The 21,061-nt window shown below is 37.1% G+C and overlaps 2 protein-coding genes across 9 annotated transcripts in view; one reads left to right on the top strand and one right to left on the bottom strand.

The window, feature by feature from the left end:
* LOC121322055 (gastricsin-like) overlaps nucleotides 1–13,606 on the top strand; it is a 33,426-nt gene extending 19,820 nt beyond the window's left edge. For 2 of the 3 annotated variants that reach the window (XM_041261533.1, XM_041261534.1), the window contains 8 exons: nucleotides 5,978–6,107; nucleotides 6,838–6,955; nucleotides 7,660–7,778; nucleotides 8,471–8,664; nucleotides 10,241–10,357; nucleotides 10,919–11,066; nucleotides 12,103–12,201; nucleotides 13,015–13,606. In XM_041261533.1, the coding sequence (XP_041117467.1) occupies nucleotides 5,978–6,107; nucleotides 6,838–6,955; nucleotides 7,660–7,778; nucleotides 8,471–8,664; nucleotides 10,241–10,357; nucleotides 10,919–11,066; nucleotides 12,103–12,201; nucleotides 13,015–13,182 (1,093 nt within the window). In that variant the 3' untranslated portion in view covers nucleotides 13,183–13,606. Of the gene's footprint in view, nucleotides 1–3,961; nucleotides 4,021–5,977; nucleotides 6,108–6,837; nucleotides 6,956–7,659; nucleotides 7,779–8,470; nucleotides 8,665–10,240; nucleotides 10,358–10,918; nucleotides 11,067–12,102; nucleotides 12,202–13,014 lie in introns of those variants that run through there. The other variant, XM_041261535.1, reaches the window with a different exon arrangement.
* The window catches only part of LOC121322053 (tensin-like), a 309,001-nt gene that overhangs the window by 262,057 nt on the left and 25,883 nt on the right, over nucleotides 1–21,061 (bottom strand). The gene's annotated exons all lie outside the window — the stretch shown is intronic.

Here is a 21,061-nt window from a genome sequence, read left to right as displayed (position 1 = left end):
ATAAACCTTATTTTAGAAGCAAACCCATTCTACTATGGCTAGCCAAATTATCATTTAGAGATTTCAAATTCATTTATAGATATCTCTAAATATTGAAGATATATCTAAATCATTTCCAGACATCTCTAGATATTTGAAGATATCTTCAGATATTTAAAGATGTCTCGCTCATTTTAAGATATCTAAAATACATTTAGAGATCTCAAAATGATTTACAGATATCTTTAAATGGAGCTTGAAATTATATATCTAAATGCATTTTCAGATATCTTTACATCATTTTAAGATTTGCAAACTTGGTTGCAGGAAAATCCGCCTCTAACTAACACGTCATCAGTAAGCACATAAAGGCTCTATGTTCTCTCAGGTTGCTTCTTTTGTTTTGGCCACTCACTGGGATGCATGTAACCATTCATGTTTTTTTCCAGCTGGCCCTATGAAGGTAGTCTTTGTTTACCCTTCAACCAAATGTATTATTCACTCCCATGTCAGTAATTGGGCCCTAAGCGCCCACCACGGTTCATTTAAACCAGCTACAATTGCAACCAATAAATCTCAACCATGGCGGATTCACCGTGTTGAAACCTCAAAATGTTTTTGAGATATTTTTAAATACTTTCCAGATATCTCTAAATCATTTAGCGATATCTCTAAATAACTTTCTGTTCATTTAAAGATATCTCTAAATCATCATTTCAAGATATCTCTAAATAACTTTCTGTTCATTTACTCTATATAACAAAACCAATGCAGTATATCTAAATGGAAGCCTATTTATTTTAAAACACAGTCCGTTTTTCGGGGGACCACAAAGATACAAGAGTTGGAACGGGCCTAAATGAAATAATCAGATATCAATCAATCAATCAATCAATCATTCAATCAATAAATATTTTATATAGCGCCTTTCATAGTGGCCTGCCATCATAGAGCGCTTTAGAAGATAGTGAGGAACAATGCATAGTACATTAAATACGGTGAAATATAGGGCATAGTACATTAAATACAAACAGTAAGTATGTGAATTCTAAACATTGTGGATGTGTGTGTCATACAGAATCATACGAATAAGATGGAGTGAAAAACTTGAAATCGGAATTCAGACAACAGCTAATAACAGATATCAGGCTTAAAGAGCATTGAAAGCAAGTGAGAACAAGTCAGTCAAGAGTTGATTTGAAGCGAGCGACTCTGGGAGCTACACGCACTAAAGCTGGGACAGAGTTCCAGAGAGTTGGGGCTATGAAGCTAAAAGAGTGCTCTCCAAGTGTGGTGCACTTTTCTTGGGTATAACAAGCAAGCCAGAGTCAGAGGACCTCAGCTTGCGTGGAGGGACATAGTGGGTTACAAGGTTGAAGAAATACTCTGGACTTATGTGATGCAGGCCCTTTGTAAGCAAGCAGGGGAATTTTGAAAGAAATCCTGAACTTTATAGGTAGCCAGTGCAGCTGGGCAGGACAGGGGGTTATGTGATCATGTGCATCACACGCATTTAACCATCACTGAAGTCAAAATTATATAAGGTCAGATATGAGTGCTGACTGTGTCTCCTAAATGAGTCTGCGATATCTCAAAATTAACAGGAAGTAATTTGAAGATCTCTCTAAATGACTTAATGTGAATGTTCTACGAAGAGGAAGTTATTTCAAGATGTCTTCAAATGATTTAGAGAGATCTTTAAATGAACAGACAGTCAATTGAAGATTGTCAAATGATTTAGACAGCTTAAAAAACCCTCTTGAAGATATCTCTAAATGACAGTTTGGCTTCCATATTATTTAAAGATACCTGTGTAAATCAATTTGAGATATCTTAATTGATTTACAGATATCTTAAAATGAATTTTAGATACCTTAAACTGCACAATGAAAAATATATGTAATTCAATTTGAGATATCTCAGTGTTTTACAGATATCTCTAAATATTTCAAGATATATTAAAATGCAATTTGAGATATCTCTAAATGATGATTTGGCTTGCCATAGCTTAACAGGGTTACTTATAACTCGGCTTGCTACTTTTTGATATTAATCAGTAAAGCTTGTTATAGATCCAGTTCCCAAAAAATGAGTTCCACTGAAATTCTCATTGGATAAACGTCTGTAAAACCACTCGTTTTTTATTTTCTTACCAAAAATAATTATTTAGAAATCATCTCCAGTTTGTGTAGTTTTTATACTGTCTGTCCCGACTCCATTCCACTCTGAATGGCTCATTCATCTCAGTGGTCCATTAGTACTGTAATTTCACTGTCACTGTCAGATTGAAGCAGTGCTAGAATGCTCTAATTCGTTTAAATGACTGTCAATCATTAAGATCTGCACCAACTGTGCACTTTCAATTGCCAGCTACAGCATCTGTCATTCAAATCACCCACTTTGAAATTAGCGGATTAAGGTGTAAGTAAGCTTTTGCTATAAGCATACGGTGACAGTTACTAGTTTGATTTGAAAAAGGGGTGGAAGAGGAAAACCCTTAATGAATATGGTGCACAATCCCCTGACCAACGTCTCTGCGGCAGGACGAAGCGGGCCCATCTGCCTTACCTTCCAGTGAGTCCAGCTGTGCTGAAGCAGGAGAGGGGCGGAGCTAAATTCTTTCTAAAATAAGAGTCGATATATTAATCGTCGATTTGGCAAAAAAAAATTAAATCGAATAGTAGCAAGCCTATTATGACCTAGTTTCTGATTATTCCAACTAAACTGTATATAAGTTTGTTTTTGATAGTGTTTTATTAATAGGCAATATTAGTACAATTACAACTGATAATTCTTGCAACCAGTCCATGGGATTTCTGTTCAATCCTAGAATATATTATTAACTCATCAGCCGCTAGGAAGCTGTCCATTCTGAATGTTATGTACTTACAACTCTCAGGTAAGGGCAGTGGATATGGAATTTTCAGATTTAAACTCAATGTGGGGTGTTCCTTAAAAGGTATTTATTGTTGTCTTGACCTATACGTATATATAGTATATTTTTTATCTAAGTAAAATTACAACGTTGATCTTAACGTAAGACTTAAATGGTGGCAGTAGTTATATACACAAATGTTTAGATACATTGAATAGACCCCACTATTTTAAAATGGATTACAAAATAAAAATCAGAATGTCTATAAAATCTTTAAACATAATATGTGGGGTGGTGACAAGTAAAGGCAAACTGTTATTATTTAGAATAAAAGAGATGAGCCCTCTTATTTCAAGTGCAGCCATTTTTCAAAAATTTTCTGTTTCACAAAACTGATCATTTTCCCATTGGCAAAAACTCTACCCCATGGAGTCAGCATGTCATGCCATAAAAGAGCCCAATGGTTTGAATCCCGTTAGCACAGGATGCTCTTCGCTGGGGGCTCGCAGGGAATGCTGAATGTGACTTTGTGCTCCTGCAGATTACGAAAGGAAACCAAATGGGGATATTTCACCTCAAGAGCTTTTGTGACCTCAGAATCCATGCAGAGCCAAGGTAGGCTCTGCTGTTAAAACAAAGTGGTTAGGGTAACAGCAGTAATGGATTTTATCTATTGATCTTCAGTCCTTCAGAGTGGAAAGTGCGTTGTATCAGTGACAGGGGCGAAGAAAAGAGGGGTCAAAGTAACTGCACTGCTAAGAAATAATTAATTGAACAAAAAGGAACATTTTGAATAGAATTGTTGTAAAGTTCACAGAGGTCTTACTTATTATCTTTGTCAGCACTTTATTGTACCTGCAGCTCTGTTTGTTTGGTCAGAAAGTGTTTTAGAAATGGTAAACATCTTTGTAAGGCCCAATCTTAAAATGTTCTTTTTTTTATAACATTGTAAGAAAATTCTTGTGGCCACCAAGATTAACTCTATCAACTGCACAGAAAAAACTGATACGGGAAGGTTATGATAGCAGGGATGTGACACCTTTGTGGTAGGGTATAAATGTAGACCCACTGGTACATATGGTGCAGCAGAAAGACAGGACTAGAAACATGATAAAGGTGTTGGTTCATACCTTGGCATTCCTGGCTATTACAGATGGACTCATTCGGTAAGTAAATTGCTCAATTGAAAATACAATAAATAACAAATTGATTGATTTCAAACAGTAGGGGGATAATCCTTCAAGATTTAGATGGTTATACCCTGAGCATTAACCCAGCATAGGATTTATACTATGGTTACGCCAATTTCAGAGGATTAGCATGCTATATTTGATTGCCAATGTTAGAATAGCTCCACAGTGGTAACGTTTTCATATTTTCACATGCCAGTGGTATCACAATGGTAGAAAAATGTACGACAGGTACCAGTGCTTTAGGTCATTAGTACCAATGTAATAGACAGGCAACATGCCATGTACATATTTGTTTGCTTCTTGCTTTTGAATAATGCAGTGATCTCAATGTATCATTTATTGTTCGATATTTGAAAATTGGTAGCTGATTGGATATTTATTCCAAACCCATTGACATTGGTTATGATGAGTGGCTTGTCTGGAGTTACTACTACTATTCTCAATCTTTGATTGAGAATGTATATTCAGATTGTTTGCCTCTAGGAATAAAATGGTCTATTCTAATAAGAAACCAAAAAAAATAAATAAATAAATAAACTATAATTGAACTTCCTCCTACCTGGAACTAAGTTGTTTGTTGCAAAATGTATAACATGTTTTGGGGGAAAGGTGACTCGTGCAATACGTTGGTGACTGGTATTCATGAAAAAAACAAAGAAACCTGCACCCACAAAAAAATGAAATTCAACCGCATTTCAGAAATGCTAAAGGAAATGTAATAATGTAGTATTAATAGTCATGAATACATTACATGTATACAAAAAAGAAAATACATTTCACATGGACCCTTATAAAAGTTTGTAATAGTAAATCTGCATGGCAATTTTGAAGTTTTAACCCTGTATTTTCCAAGCTTTTTAAAAAGCTTTATGAAACGTATATGCCTTTACAAAGGCACCCTACAGTTCTAAATCTAATCTATATATGCAAATAAAACTAGATCTCTAAAATAGGTGGAGCCAGACGATGGCCATGCCCCCTTTACAGAGGATGAGCTTCCATTCCTCTGTACAGTCTGTTTCCATTCCAAACCCACACCTACTCCAGGACTGTTTGCTTATTTAGATTCTGAACAAGGTCAAGATACTGTTAAATAGTGACACACGTGGTGTGAAGTATTACAGAGCACCTGCAATGGTTACAAGAAGCGTCCTGCTTTGTCCACATCGCAGCGTTATATTTTTAAACCTATTGTGACTCGCACATCATGGGTCATAAATCTGCAGAATACATTTCTCAATATTTACTCAGGAATGTTTGTTGGGAGGGAGCATGATCTGAATACGCTACGATTTTAGAAGAACACATTCTTTCTCCTGGCATTGTTCCAGAGTAAAAGTTGCGTAGTTGATTTACCAATAATGTGTGAGTAACAATATCAAAATGATTGGGATTACATTTATGTTGAAAAGTACGTACATTTCGGCAATAGGGACAGCACAGGATGCAGCCATAGTAATGTGTTTCTTGAAAACACTGCAGGGGGTTCTGTAACACTTTAATGACAGTGCCTCACTTGGTTACACAGTCTGCATCAATTACAACAAGAATGGCATTCACCTGCTGGCACATCTGTAAATTTACAGCAAAAAAAGTAGACCATCTTTACCTCTATCAACTGTCTGTTAAAATGTAAATTTGTCAAACAGAGAGATGGACAGACACCTTCAGATTATGATATTGTCAATGACCTTGATGTCCAAGTTTCATCACAACTGCTTCTATAACACATGTGTTGAATTCAATCCATCAAGTCATTCTTTTGCCAATATTTGCACATCCATTTACTTTAAAGAGGTTGGATCCAAAGTTCCATTCTCTAAGATGAAGTTTATGACTACACCTGTAGGGGCTGTCAGAGCTGTTAGTCGGCTAGCGGATCTTGTTATCTTGCTCCTGAACTGACCATTTGTTTTCATCTTAACTACAGGGTTCCTCTCATGAAGTTTAAGTCCCTCTATGAGCAGCTCATTGAGGAGGGACAGCTGAAGAACTTGCTTATGAATCAGCAGCTGAAGTCTGATGGCTTCTACAACGAACCGCTCCTGAACTACAAGGATGTATGTCTGATAGGTTGTTTAAATTGTATTTATTTGGTGAAGCTTTTACTTCTTTGAATACTAATATAGTTTTTAAGTCCCTGTATAGCTTGCATGCATAATTTAAGTTAAAGCCACAGAAAAAAAAAAAAAATTTAGAACCCCACATATCAAAAGAAACAAATGAATCAACAATATTATTACAGCCACCCTACTATGTATGTGTCTGCCATTGCATGGATTGTGAATAAGGATTCTATTGCACAGCAGTTTCATCCATTATTGGTTTTACTATGAGTTTAATAAGACACACCTGAGTGTTATCTATAGTTTGGGGCTATTCAAGCTTGTATTAAAATCTGGAATGGGGGAAACCGCTATGCAACGGAAGTCTTATTTCCATCCCTGCATCATATAGATAGCACAGCATTATACCAGTTGTAATTCACCACAAGTGGCTTTTCCAAGAGAGTGGTCTGTTTCACCTTGATTGGGGTGAAATCAGTTTGTGTCTTGCAGCATCCAATACTATTTGTTTTAAATAATGTAGGTAAATAAACACAATTTAGCAACTATTTTCAGTTTACCATGGCATACATTTTTTGGTCAGTTTGTTTGCACATTATTTATTTTAAAGTTTTTTTAAAGATTCGAATGTGACTTCTTAATGTGACTTCCATCTGATAGTCAAACTGTTTTACCATGTATGTGTATATGTTCCACTTTCATATGTAATATTGTTTTGTTCCAGATGTCCTATTTTGGACAAATCAGCATCGGAACCCCACCACAGAGCTTCTCTGTCCATTTTGACACCGGCTCCACTCGCTTATGGATCAACTCTGTCTACTGCAAGAGCGAGGCCTGCAGTAAGTAACTTTAAAACTGGGCTTGACACATTTCTATACATGCACATACAGTCACATTTCTAATAAGCCTTGTAACATTGTATATTTGATAAATATTACAAGCTGCCAACTGCCTGTATCCCAGAAAAATAACTATGCATTGAAACTCACACCTGTACCCCCCCAATAATACAGCTGGATAACTCACAGCTGCACTCCCCCCTCTAATAATACTGCTAAATGTCACACATGGACCAGAAGGTCAACTCTTATGTCATATTTATGGTAACTCTTTTGATTGTGAAGCTTCCCTTACAAATTGCATGTATGTATTTCATGTGCAGAATTGAGGTATGCCAGCATATCCCTATTCCACTGCACTACACATTCGCTTCCTCTTTGAAAAACCCATCATCTTCAGATGACCCACACCATTCAATAGCTTTGGATATTCGTTTCAGTATAAACATTAAAGTTTCATAAGTTTCTATACGTTATGTGACATATGTTTCCAAGTACATGTATGTGAGAACCATATGTGATGATTATCTGTTGCAGCTTCATTCTTCTTATAAATTATATTTGAGAATGTCGTTTCACTTATCTAATTTAAAAAAGAAGCTTGTTGAAAAGGATTCACTTTTTTTTTTTAATATGTGGAATGACTTCTGAAAAGTCATGAATATCTATGACTGAAAGAGTTCAATAACACTTTCTTTTTCCAGCCATGCATCACCTGTTCAACCCTGAGGAATCCTCCACCTACTACAGCAATGGGGAGCCCTTTTCAGTGCATTATGTCTCTGGGAGCCTCACTGGGGTCATTGGGTATGACACTGTCTCTGTAAGTACAAGCACAATATCGCCAGCCAATTGCTTTTCACATATACATTTTATATATATATATATATATATATATATATATATATATATATATATATATATATATATATATATATATATATATATACTATATATAAACTATAATATATATATATATATACCTAAGATTCATCCTTCCAGAATTTTATTCGTAAAACATGAAGAACAATCCTTTAATTCATTTGTTTTTATTTTCTGTAAAATTTATTGGGAATTTAACATTGGTTTAGAAGAAAAAAACATTCAAAGACAAAAACCTGGGGTAAAAACAATCTGTGAAAATAATCATTTATTCCCACTTCCCAGGTAAATATTGGGGGTTCTTTGCAAATGGAAATTATGGAAATCTCGTGTTAGTAACCTGTACCAGTACTTAAATGAAGTATATTAAATCAACAACCTCATATTACACTAAAACTATTCTTTTTAAACATTTCTACTGAATGTTATGTCATTGATTGTGTTGGTGTAAATCAGAAATGCTTCTCTAAATATACATATACACAAGCGTGTAACATGCAGACAGACATACATGGTGACTCAGTTTTTCACAAGATTTGATACACTCAATATGTTACATCTGGGGATATTAAGTAATTTCAAAAGGAAGTTTATCATTACATTATGGCTATTTTGTACATTTCTGCTCCTTAGCTCCAGGGCCTTAAGGTCACAAAGCAAGAGATCGGTTTGAGCATCAAGGAACCTGGAAAACACTTTGCGAGACCACTGCATGATGGCATCATGGGAATGGCTTTGAAGAAGCCAGGGGGAATGACCCCTATTGTGGACACAATGATACAGGAAAACCTGCTGGAGGAACCCATCTTTGCTTTCTACCTGACCAAGTAGGCCTTTATTACTCAAAGTAAACAAGTATGTATGTCGTGGATGATTTAAGATTGGGCAGTAACGTTTTGGTTCGTCTTTTCTCTGAAGTCAATCACATTGCTGTTTGTGTAATTGGGTAGTAATCTTTTATTGGCTAGAAAAGATTTAGAAGTAAGTAGTTTTTCGAGATTTACGATTATACTGTAAATACAGTATAATCGTAAATCTCGAAAAACTACTCACTTCTAAATCTTTTGTAGTTATTTTTGTATTACTTTAGTATAAATACATGTTAATTTGGATTCATATGTTGTTTTTTTCTGACTTTATGTGAACGAAAAGACACACATTTGCCCGTTTTCCCATTGGAAATAGTGATATTTTGAAATATCACTGTCCTGGTCACAAAAGCAAAGTTTGTGGGGAATAATAGCCATTTTCTATACTTTTGAGGCATAAGCAATTAGGAAATAACACTACCCAGGAACAAAAAAAAAATAATAATTGTTACACGGTGAAATCAAACACTGCATTCCACAGTAAGAACCTCATATCAACGGTCAAGCATGGTGGTGGTAGTGTCATGATTTGGGGATGCTTTGCTGCATCAGGATCTGGACGACTTGCCATCATTGAAGGAACCATGAATTCTGCTCTGTATCAGAACATTGATAGGTCCAGACCTAAACCCCATTGAGATGTTGAGGCAGGACCTGAAACAAGCAGTTTATGCTCAAAAACCCCCAAATGTCACTGAGTTGAAGCAGTTCGGCATGAAGGAGTGGGCCAAAATTCCTCCACAGCGTTTGGTTGCAGTTATTGCTGCTAAAGGTGGCGTAACCAGTTATTGAGTCTAAGGGGGTGATTACTTTTTCACACGGGGGCATTGGGAGTTGTATAACTTTCATTAATAAATAAATGAAATAAGTATCAAAATTTTGTGCTATTTGTTCACTCAGGGTCCCTTTTATCTAATATTAGATTTTGGTTGAAGATCTAGTAACATTAAGTGTCAAAAATATGCAAAAATGCAGAAAATCAGACAGGGGGCAAATACTTTTTCATGGTACTTTACATGGCCGACAGCATCTGTATCCAAAATGTGTGACATACAAAGCGATAGATGACAGGTTCATTTTTACCCTGATTCTTTATACTCCTCATTCTCCAAACCAAGTTTAGTCAAAATTGGATAGGATGTTCTCCAAAAGTATCACCTACTCTCTGCATCCCCCAGCAATGAATAATAATTTGCTAGAGCAGGGGGTTGGGGTTGGGGATGGGGGTGCGGTTTAATTTAGCCACACCATAATTTTACTCAAATAGTATCATTATTGGGTGCAAAGTAGTAGACTGCAGTTCCATTGAAGTTACGTCAGAACAGCATCTCCAACTGCACTCCACAAGAGTGCTCCCTATAAATTGTTTTCAACTCGATTGAATGACACTAACCTTTTGAAGTGTATTCTAGAGGTCACACATGTGTACTGACGCTGTCAACTGTTCTTAAAGAAACAAGATGGCAACCCTTTCTATTTTGTATTCTGAATCCAAAAACACAGTTTAAATGCATAAACATGTTGTGCTTTTCAGTTATCCAGGACAAGGAAGTGAGGTAGTGTTTGGAGGAGTAGATCCTACACGCTACACTGGTGAAATCCACTGGGTTCCAGTCACACCAGGAAGCCACTGGCAGCTTGTTATTGATGGGTAAATCCTCTTCCTATTTTAATTTGATTAAATAGATTCAAATGTCTTTTTCAGTTGCTTTTTTTACATTGTATGGTGTTTTCAATCATTCTGAGTGGTTTTACCTGCCTTTTGAATGTGCTTTGAGCTTGTTTGTGACTGCACAGCCTTTCTCATTCCATTCAGATAATGTGTTAATGTCATCTTTCAACTCCCCCATTATCTCTCTGTCTTTATACATTTATTGAACACTAGTTGGAAGAGCTGAAATGGTTGAAAGCATGGTCAAATGAAAAGGCAGATTTTGAGAAAAATTAGGATTAGATATTATCAAGAGAAACCAGAACCGCTCATAATGATCACAAACACCATACACAGATACATGTAAACAAAAAGCGAATACAATGGCATTTTCAGCAAATTACACTTTAAATTAAATGCCGCCATTGTTTTGTAACAATGCCAGGATCTTTTAACATTTCATGTAAAGATCATCGGGCCCATACTGTTTTAGACTTGTCTAGAGTTAATGCTTAATTCAACAGTACCTCAAGTAAAAGCAGTTTGCATTTCTCCTTTTAGCTTTGAGATCGACCATCAGGAGACTACCTGGTGCAGTAACGGATGCTCAGCTATCGTGGACACTGGTACCTCTCTCCTTACCTGCCCCCCACAATTTGTTGACGAGCTATACCAGAAAATTGGAGCTCAGGCCAACGAATATGGAGATGTGAGTTTAAAGTAGCTAGAATTTTTATGATGATAACATAAGGAATAATGTACACCCAACTGTGCATAATAAGGAAGCAATTTTATCTCAGGTTTTTGGTGACATATACACCATGTGTGCTAGCTCAAGTGATTTATCAATGTCATCAGTCTTGGTGTATAGTATATAATTTGACATAACAGACATAAGTTGTAGAACTAATCATGTTTATTTAACAATTGAAGACATGTTGATAATGACATTGAAAAATAGAATTAAAATTGTAATGCAAGTTAATTTTGAAGTAATTTTAAACTATTTTACACAGGTAATTTCATTATAAAGGTTGCACTGTATATAATAATACAGTAAAAAACAGAGGTTCATAGAAAATTGTATTATTATTATTATTATTATTATTATTATTATTATTATTATATTATATTATTATTATTTTAAGGTGCTGCTAACTGAGGCACACTCAGGTACTTTTTCATATCTTTAACAGTGGCGCTATACTGCAATAGATTACCAGACTATAAATCTACTATTCATTTTTGACATATCTAACATCCTAATATATGTGTTGTGTATAATTGCTAAGAGTATTTTTTACCAGGCATACTCACTAATTTCCTTTTTTTTTCAACAATGAGGAATGCTCCTCTAAAGCTGAAAAAAACCTGACATTTCTTCCACCTCTATTTACCATAGTAAAAAAAAGCCAGTAGTGACTCATCAGAGGAGGCACTGCCTACTTGAACATTTAAAAACAAATAAGGTATTTTATTTATATGTAACATAACAATAAATACATAGCTTTAATGCAGAGGTGGAAGTCCGATCCAAATTCTCCACTCAGTCGCCGCTGTATGTTCGGAGGAGGCAGATGCGCTCGTCTCCTCCTGTAGTTAGGATTAGCACATCTATTAGCCAATCATATTCTTCCATTTCTTCAGACGGCCGTTTAAAAAATTGCCAAGGGTGGCATGCCCCCACCTCCTTCTCTTTTTCCTGTTTTAGCCAATATGTCTCACTAGTTTCCTGTTATTTGCAGTACATTGTAGACTGTAACAACCTGAACAACTTACCTACTCTGACCTTTATAATGAATGGAGCGCATTTACATGTGGAGCCCTCTTTCTATACCTTGGTGGTAAGTAAAATTCAATATCATCTGTGACAGTCTACTAGTGCTGTCAATGTACTGAAAACTGAAATTATTCGTAAAATGTTTCCATATTCAGTTTCCTGGGTTCTGGATTCATCGCTAGGTTTATGGAAAAAATATATAATAGTGTAAATATTTATTTAGTTTAATGAAAATTTTTTTTTATCAAATGTCCATTCTAGGGAGTATGCAAAATCAAATGGCCGTTAATTGCTGATTACAGGAAAAAAAAAAAATTATACACTAAATAAACTGGTTTGTATGCTAGAAATATGTTAGTCGCATAGTACCAGATGTAATGTTTCTCTGAACCACAGAAATAACAATTAAGTTCTATAAACAATACTACATTTTCACAAACAGATGGAAATTGTCAATGTTACTCCACTTGTGTAATCACAATGTTGTAATAATGAGCTACATATGTACCAAATTGGAATTTTAGGCAGAGATTGAGTTGATCAGTAATAAAGGTAATAAACCACAATTAGAAAAGCTTCCATCCATCAATCAGGCAGCTCCATTTCAGGGCATTACTACAGTGAGGATGAGCATGAAACATTTAGACAGAATACCTAACTTTAAAAAGTGAAATGGAAGGAATGCAGTGGCTGTAAAATATCTTCTCTTTAGATTGGTATGTTAGTTTCCTGAAGCAGTGTTCTACAAGACGGTAAAGCTACCTAATCAAGGTTATACTGCAAAAAAATGAATTTCTAAACTAGACATCTGTAAAATGAAACAGTTTTAATAATGATGATAATCTTTAAATGTTCTGTTTTTCTTCTGTCTTGGCAGTACCACCTTCGCAATGGAGAGAAGTACTGCAGGTTGGGCATTAAAGGTTCCCATGTGGAATATCGGGATGGACAACCCTTCTGGACTTTGGGAGATATCTTCATTAGGCAGTTTTACACTGTCTTCGACCAAGGGAATGCCCAAGTTGGATTTGCTAAAGTGGCTTAAACCTCTCAGTCCAGCCCTGCCTCGTAACACTGCTCCAGCTGCCTGGATTGTCGTAGTTCCTAGATAGCCTCTTTCATACTGGCTTTAATAAAGTAACAAACTACTACTATGAATAAACATTGCAGAATAGAGATTACGATACAGAAATGATTAGAAAAGTAAACTGAAGTCTGGGTTGGGTGTATCAAAACAAAGCTAAGATTTAATTCAAGTCAAGTCAACTGTCTATGTAACCCTAACCCTAACCCTAACCCTAACCCTAACCCTAACCCTAACCCTAACCCTGTCTATGTCATTTTATATTAATAACGAAAGCCTGTTGTCTCTTGAGAGAAATGTAGCCAATGTATTATTACACTATGTAACACAATTTTTGTTCCTGGGTAGCAAGTGTTATTTCCTAATTGCTTATGCCTCAAAAGTATAGAAAATGGCTATTATCCCCCGTAAATTTTGAGATTTACAGCTGTAATTTACAGTATAATCGTAAATTTCAAAAAACTACTCACTTCTAAATCTTTTGTAGTCATTTTTGTATTACTTTAGTATAAATACATGTTAATTTGGATTCATATGTTGTTTTTTTCTGACTTTATGTGAACAAAAAGACACAAAAGCGCTCGTTTTCTCATTGGAAATAGTGATATTTCAAAATATCACTGTCCTGGTCACAAAAGCAAAGTTTGTGAGGAATAATAGCCATTTTCTATACTATTGAGGCATAAGCAATTAGGAAATAACACTTACTACCCAGGAACAAAAAAAAAATAATAATTGTTCCACGGTGTTATTGAATTAAATCATCCACCTGCTATAATGCTATAATATTGTACAGTTTTAAATGGTAAACTAAAGTAATAAAACCTAATCCTTTTCGCATTTTTACTAAGCCTTTACGTTTCTTTAGGATCGTGCTTTTTTTTTCCTTAAATGTCATCATAGTAAATAAATATACTGAACACCAGTGTACCTAACTATGAATGTGAATGCACATTTTAAAATAAATACAAAATGATCATTTATGTTTTCTTTTTTATTTGAAATGTAACTAAAGGTAACAACTGTTTACACATGTATATAGATTTTATATTTAATTATAATCTATTCAAATTCTGCAGAACAATATACAGTTTAAATACAAACCACATGGCAGACCAAGAGAAAAGTAAATGTCCAACTATCTAATATGAAATTTAACATGCTAATCACAAGCCAACTAGAAGCCATAGGCTGTTTCACACATAAAGTGATTCATTTTAAGTGGCTGTCGAAAGAAAACAGTTCAACAAACTTTACCTGTCAAGAACCTATATACTGAAAGAAAATAAATTTTTGAAAACATATCTGAAAACCACGCTAGCCTAATTTATTAGGAAGTTGGTTTCTGTTTTACTTCCTAGGTCATACCTCAGTAGTGTCTTCAGGTTGAAAATGTGTTACTGGATGCAAACAGAAGGGTGGGGACAATTTCACTCTCCGGGTGAAATGACCAAGGAAGTGGCTTGCAATCAAAGTTTTTTAAACCCTAATAAAACTTTTAATACTGTAATTTTGCTTTTTTCCCCCCATGGATATACTATTTACCATGCTTTATCTATCTCTCTATATCTATATCATGCTTTAAAAAGCTAACCACAAAACTTGCTCAATGGAATAATGTAATGGAACCATCAGTAAAACATAACTCTGTTTAACCCCCCTTCCTTATTACAAGCCCATTGTGAAGGAAAGATGAGTTCTGGTGATGAATCTTCCTCCCGACCTGTGAGGGCGCTAAAGAACGGGAGGAGAAGTATCCGGAAGGGCTGGCCTGACAGTTCGTTTCTGGGTCAGGGAAGTGGGTCAGCCTGGAGAGAAGCGCGACTCTGTTGTAAGACCGTATTGATTTGAAAGGTAAACGAGAGGCAGCTGCAAGTAATAAGGCAGCTGCAACCGTTTATCTCGATATCATGCGGGATTACATATAGGGGCCAGGGTAACGCTGATCTTCTCCTTCGTTTGGGTTAAACGATTGGAGAGAGAGAAGGACTGAGAGAGGAGCTCTCAGAGTGGATTGTGTTCGTGTTTTGTATTGTTGTGTCTGTCCGTGTAACTGTCTGTTTTTGTATTCAGCACTAGACAGTTAACGCACATCTCCGGAGCTGTCGAAAGGAGAGCACTATCCGGAGCACCACTGCACTGAGCACCTGCACGTTTTCGATCACCCAGGACTGGTGACCGTACCGTTGTTTTTGTTCAGGACTGTGCCCTTGTTTTCATTATCTCCGTGCTTTACACATTGTTGTGTATTGCCGGGGATTTATTATTTTTGACGGTCGCCAGACCTGGAAAAGAGCAATAAAGCACTTATTCACTGAATCACTGTTGTCTGTTCATCACTCCTGCACCGCATCACCGCGACATCTGTTCCCCTTACCAACCACTTTGCCACACCCATATATCTTATTGTTTTGTTATGCAAGGCAGTATCCAATTATAAGATGCTCTTCTGCTGTCAGATGTTGCACTGTCAGTTCAGACGGAACAGATACTCCCATTTCTAAGAGGAAAACAGATCCTTGACCAAAGCAAAGTGAAGCTGGTGGAAGTTGAATAGCTGGGCAGGAGACTAATAGAATCAGAACTTTTACCTGTGTTTATTCATGTGAAGGACAACTGGGGAAGTATGTTGCCTTCTGAAGTTTCAGCAGTTCTAGTTTGGGTCCTGGCAATAGCAGTGACTTCTGAAGTTGAAAAGGTCAGAGCTGTTCCCTGGGACACCCGGTATGCAGTTGTATGAATTGAGTACGCCCAATCCAGCTGCTGTAAAAAAGTATGTATCCTGTTTATTGGCTTGTTTGCTAAGAAAGACGGTTGCTGGGCAGTTAAACTAAACGTTGCTTGGAGGGTCCTGTTGCAGTAAAGTTAAACAAAAATAAAATTGGCACAAGAACAAAAAAATTAACAAATACAGAAAGAATCTATTGAATACAGTTGATCCAACACTTAATAGGAAGGTTGTGCAATTTGAAAAACCAGTGAGGAAATAAGCACCAACCCTAACCTTTTAAAGTAAATTTCAGTAGGGACTGGTATAACATTTTCATTTTTAACAGCTCTCTTTAGAAATTATACTTATTCTTCGACTTCAAAAGAACTGTTACAGCAGCTGTTTTTTACGTATTTTCTTTGTTGACTACAGTACATGCCTTTACTGACTGATGTGCTTGTATAAACGTTTACTGTTATGTTGCAGACAATACCACTCTGTTGAGTCCTGTCCTACTGCCTGGACAATGCCTGAATTGAGCTTTATGATTATCTCACTTCTGTTAAAGTACAGTAGTACACTGTCAAATACAGTATGTATGACAAAGAAATAATGCACATCAAAGCTCTTCATTACATAAATGAAAAAATATAATATGTATTCTGAAGAATGATGAAAAAGTTGGTATATCCAAGGTTACTTAACTTCTGCCAAAGATTAATAGCAGTCTAGAAAAGAAAATCCACTACAAATTCCAACATGAACATCTGTACCTCTTTTAAACAAACCTTTCAATATGTCTGCTTAAAATAATAAACAATGTGAACCACAGAGGTACAATATTAATGTATCCATTGGCCTGGAATTACTAAGAATGTAGGCGTTATCATAAATAAACATCCTCGTGACAGCATTTGAGTTTGTTCTTGTACATTTTTTTAAATACATAACTCATAATGTTATATTTTCAACTCAGTGAAGACCTTGCCACAATGCTATCAATATCTCTGCATTCACGTCCCATGTTACATGAATTAGCATCCTACCTGACACCATAGTTTCCTATGGGCAGCATTAAAAGTGAATGAAAGGCCAGTACTGCTGCTTATTACCTGTAACACAGGAAGAGAATAGTGTTGTGGCAGGAAAAAAAGACTTTGCCTGAGTGAAAGAGAAAACAAAGAATGGGAAACAAAAAGCATAGAACAACATAAGGAACTTAGGAATGTAGTTTATGAGAGAGATGGGAACCATACAATGTGAATGTTGGGCCAAATTAGCATTGTATTACAACATGTAAGCTGGAGGATAATAGATTCAAAGTGAAAATAAAGTATGGAAAACAAAAATAACAGAAAAGCATACCTTATGAAGCTACTTAGTTAGAATTAAAAGCTTGGGTATTATTTCTTCAATGAAGGTGCTCCCACATACATCTTAGCTGTTTCTTGCTCTGTAATATTGCTCTGTAATCTTGCTTATATTGATGCTCTGTTATTGCAGTGAACCACCGACACTTATTTTGCCAGCTAAATTTGAAGCAAACATGAAAGCCCATGCTCATTGACACTTTTGATTTGGCATTGTATGCTGCAGTGTTGCTGCTATACTACAACTTTTAAGAATGTGTTTGCTAACATTTATGTGTTTTGCTAAATCTCTCCTTTTTTTGGTTAAATCTAGGAAAAAATACAGGATAAACATTAAATCCGGGGGGAAAAAAACCAGCTGTTAAAACATTTGTGCCTTTTTTTCTTGTCTTGTCACCCCACACATGGTAGCCTTCCTTTCCGTTTTACTCACAATCGCCACATCATTTCTCCGGTTGCACAAGTCCTAGAGTGATCGTCAATGGCTCATTTGAAAGGTAAGAAGTAGGGGTGCTAGATTGCGTTTAATTTAATAAATGTTAAAACTTTTAGAAATATATAGTTTAAACGTTAAAATAAAAAACATTTTGAAAAGACGCTGTGTAAGGGGGGTCAACACAGACTTCTGTAATCCGGCTCAACAAAAGACATTAAAAGTTGAATACGGTATCCTCCACAAATTGATTGCATGCCATTTGCGATTGTCTCAATAATCAGTGTCTGGGCCCCACCTCCTCCATGCTAGATCCAGCTTCATAGAAGCAGATTAGTCACGTGACCAAAATCATGCTTGATATTGGGAGATGAATATCCAACGACAATGATGCCACATGACACAGACGAAAAACTGGAGTAACTGTTCTTTCCAGTCAGACGCTTCTTAATATTTGACCTGCACATTTTTGACAAAGTGTAAACGATTAAGCAAAATTAAAAATGTTTGACACTTTACTAACATTTCAATTCTAATTGATTTACACCCAGTGTAAGAACTTGGACTAATTAGCTGTCATTAAATACATAAATAAATTTTACAAGATAGGAAACAAAAAAAATTATTAATAATACTGACTCTCTGAGAGGCCAAGGGGCAGACGCAGCCAATCCCGCTGATTGAGAGGAACGGTACTTCCTCGTGCTAAGTTAGCAGCAAGAACCGCCAGAGACTCTCTATACAGCAAGGACAGTTTACGTGTTTTCATGATATTGGCACAGCAAAATAAATCAGCCAAAAGCACCAATTCACTTAATTTGTAGTTCCCAACACTTACGTGAAATGTAGAAAAAAGTCAATACCTGTGTGGCAGTGTGCCCCGCCCCTGTGTGGATTTTGTATTTTTTGTTGTATGTGGTGTGTTTTATTTTGTCATTTATATGTGGATATAGTGCCCCGCGGGATATACATGGGTCTGTGTATAAGTGATTTTAAATATATAGTTGTATTTAGGTACAGGAAATTGCACAATCACTTCACGTGCAGATAAAATGCGTATTAATATGCGAGCATGGGGTGTGCACAAATTAGTTCACGTGCTGGGATTCAAGTGAATAATTACTTAGTAATTGAATCCCAGCACAGCTGTAAAAATAGTTGCACACTTCACTCGCTCAGGGTTATGTGTTTCAGAGTGGAGAACAGAAGGAGAGAAAAATAAGTAATTAAAAATAACAATTGCTATTGTGCCGGAGGGCCAGTACGATACTTGTTTGTGTAGCGTTCGTACACTGTTTGTTTTTCTGTCTGTTTTGGCCACCGCAGCGTTTATTTTGTTCAGTGTTAGTTTTGTTCAAACCTTTTATTTTGATTTATTTAAAAGCTGAGCGCCGTAGCGTCTCAGTTTCAACCCCAGTACTGCCTGTTGTGTGTTTCTGTTCCAAGTTTGACGTCACCACTGCAGACATCCATATCACATGTCATACAGTAAGACAAATAAGTCACCAAAGTAAGGTAAAAATGTTCTTTTCCTTCTTTCTCTGTCACGTATGTATATGTAACAGAAAGCAAGTGAATTCAAGTCACAAATCTCCCTCCTCATCTGTGAGGGTGTTGTATAACAGGAACAGTGTGCCCCACACTAGATGGGTTGGCAATTAATTTCAGGGAAAGTTGGGAGTCGGACATCCAGAAAGGAATTCACAATACCGGAAGTCATCACCTTAATGCGATAGGCGATCTGGCAATCACGGATTGGAGGAAAAGCGACTGCACTCACTACCGAAGGGGGCGTGGCTGGGTGTATATCAGGGGATGTGGCAAAGCAATCTGTTCCTTTGTTATGGTTATGAAAGAACCTAAAAATTAGAACTGTAAACTAACTGTGAGTGTTCTCATGTTGTTTTTGTCTGTCTAATAATGTATTTGTCATTGTTAAAGGGGCTAAACTATCCGGGAGCTGTCGCTAAAAGCAGCACCAACCCTGGACCACACTGCAATGCTGTTTCACCATTAAAAATATAAATCACCACTTGCACTAGGAGCACTCACTTTGGGAATTATGATCATGTATGTGTTTAAAGTGCGTGTTATTACTATAAGTATTATTTCAGGACTGAACTCTGTGGTCATTAACTGTGCAAGCCATTGTTGTCTGTTGTTAGTTATTATTATTTATTGTTTGAAACAAGCAACACAGCCAAAATAAAGAGCTGTTGGACCATGAGCTGCATTGTGTCAATCATTGCTGTGCACTGCATCACCACTTTGCCACATGTGCTGTCAGAAACAGGATGGATGTCACTATGCTATCCGCACTACTGGAAGCACTGGATTATAAACGGGAAGGAGAGGAAGAGAGAAGAGAGATATACAGCTCTGCTTGAGAGGGTCGGCATCAGAGACACACCCCAGTTACCAGCAGGACCCGTGATGACCCCCCTAAAACGAGGGCACAGAATGACGGTGCAGGATGACACAGAAGAATACAAGGTCACCTTCAAGCGGTTGGCTACCATCGCTTCATGGTCTCAGGAGTTCTGGGCTAGCCAACTAGGAACCTGTTTAATCTGGGAGGCCCAAGCAGCCAACCAGGCTATAGCCAATAAAGAACCCAACCAGTACGACCTGGTCAAGTTGTCCATCCTCCAACGGCTTAACATCAGAGGGGAAACTCATTGGGTGTGCTTCAGAGAATACCAAAGGCCACAAGAGACCTGCCCCATAGTGGTCACCCAGCGACTGTGCGACCACATAGTGGCGCCGCAATCCAGATACCCTAGAAGCTGCGGTCAAACTGGCGGAGGACTTTGAGGACTCCCGGATCTCCTCCAAGACTGGCCTACTGATCTCTCCCTCACCACAAGCAGCAGGGAACTGGTTCCACCTTCACCACCAACCCTCCTCTCACTGCGATACAGACTTCCCAGACCACCGACCCCAATGGCCCTCCCAAGCTCCTTATCAGCAGCGGGACATATATATAGCCTCAGTGTCCTCTGCCCCTCCTATCTGTTTCAGTTGCCACCAGACGGGACATATCTCCCAGCTGTGCTCCTCAGCAATGAAGTGCAACGTAGAGACGTGTTATCTGGCATCGGAAGCTGGTAAGAAATGGTGAAATGGTCGGGAGGGACCCTGTATTGTTGATGTGGTTGTCGGTGAAGTGAGTACCCATGCGTTAGTGGATTCAGGGTGTGAGCAGACCTTAATTCGGACAGTTCTCTTAGGCGGTGTGTTGGCAACATACACCGTCATAAAAGTATATGTATCGGTGGGACCGATACAACGCCACCTCGTCGTGGGGGTGGTGGAAAGGCTAAATAG

The sequence above is a fragment of the Polyodon spathula genome, chromosome 10 (genome assembly GCF_017654505.1).
Source record: "Polyodon spathula isolate WHYD16114869_AA chromosome 10, ASM1765450v1, whole genome shotgun sequence".
NCBI classification, from domain to species: Eukaryota; Metazoa; Chordata; class Actinopteri; order Acipenseriformes; family Polyodontidae; genus Polyodon; species Polyodon spathula.
This window is presented reverse-complemented; position numbering and strand designations above follow the sequence as displayed.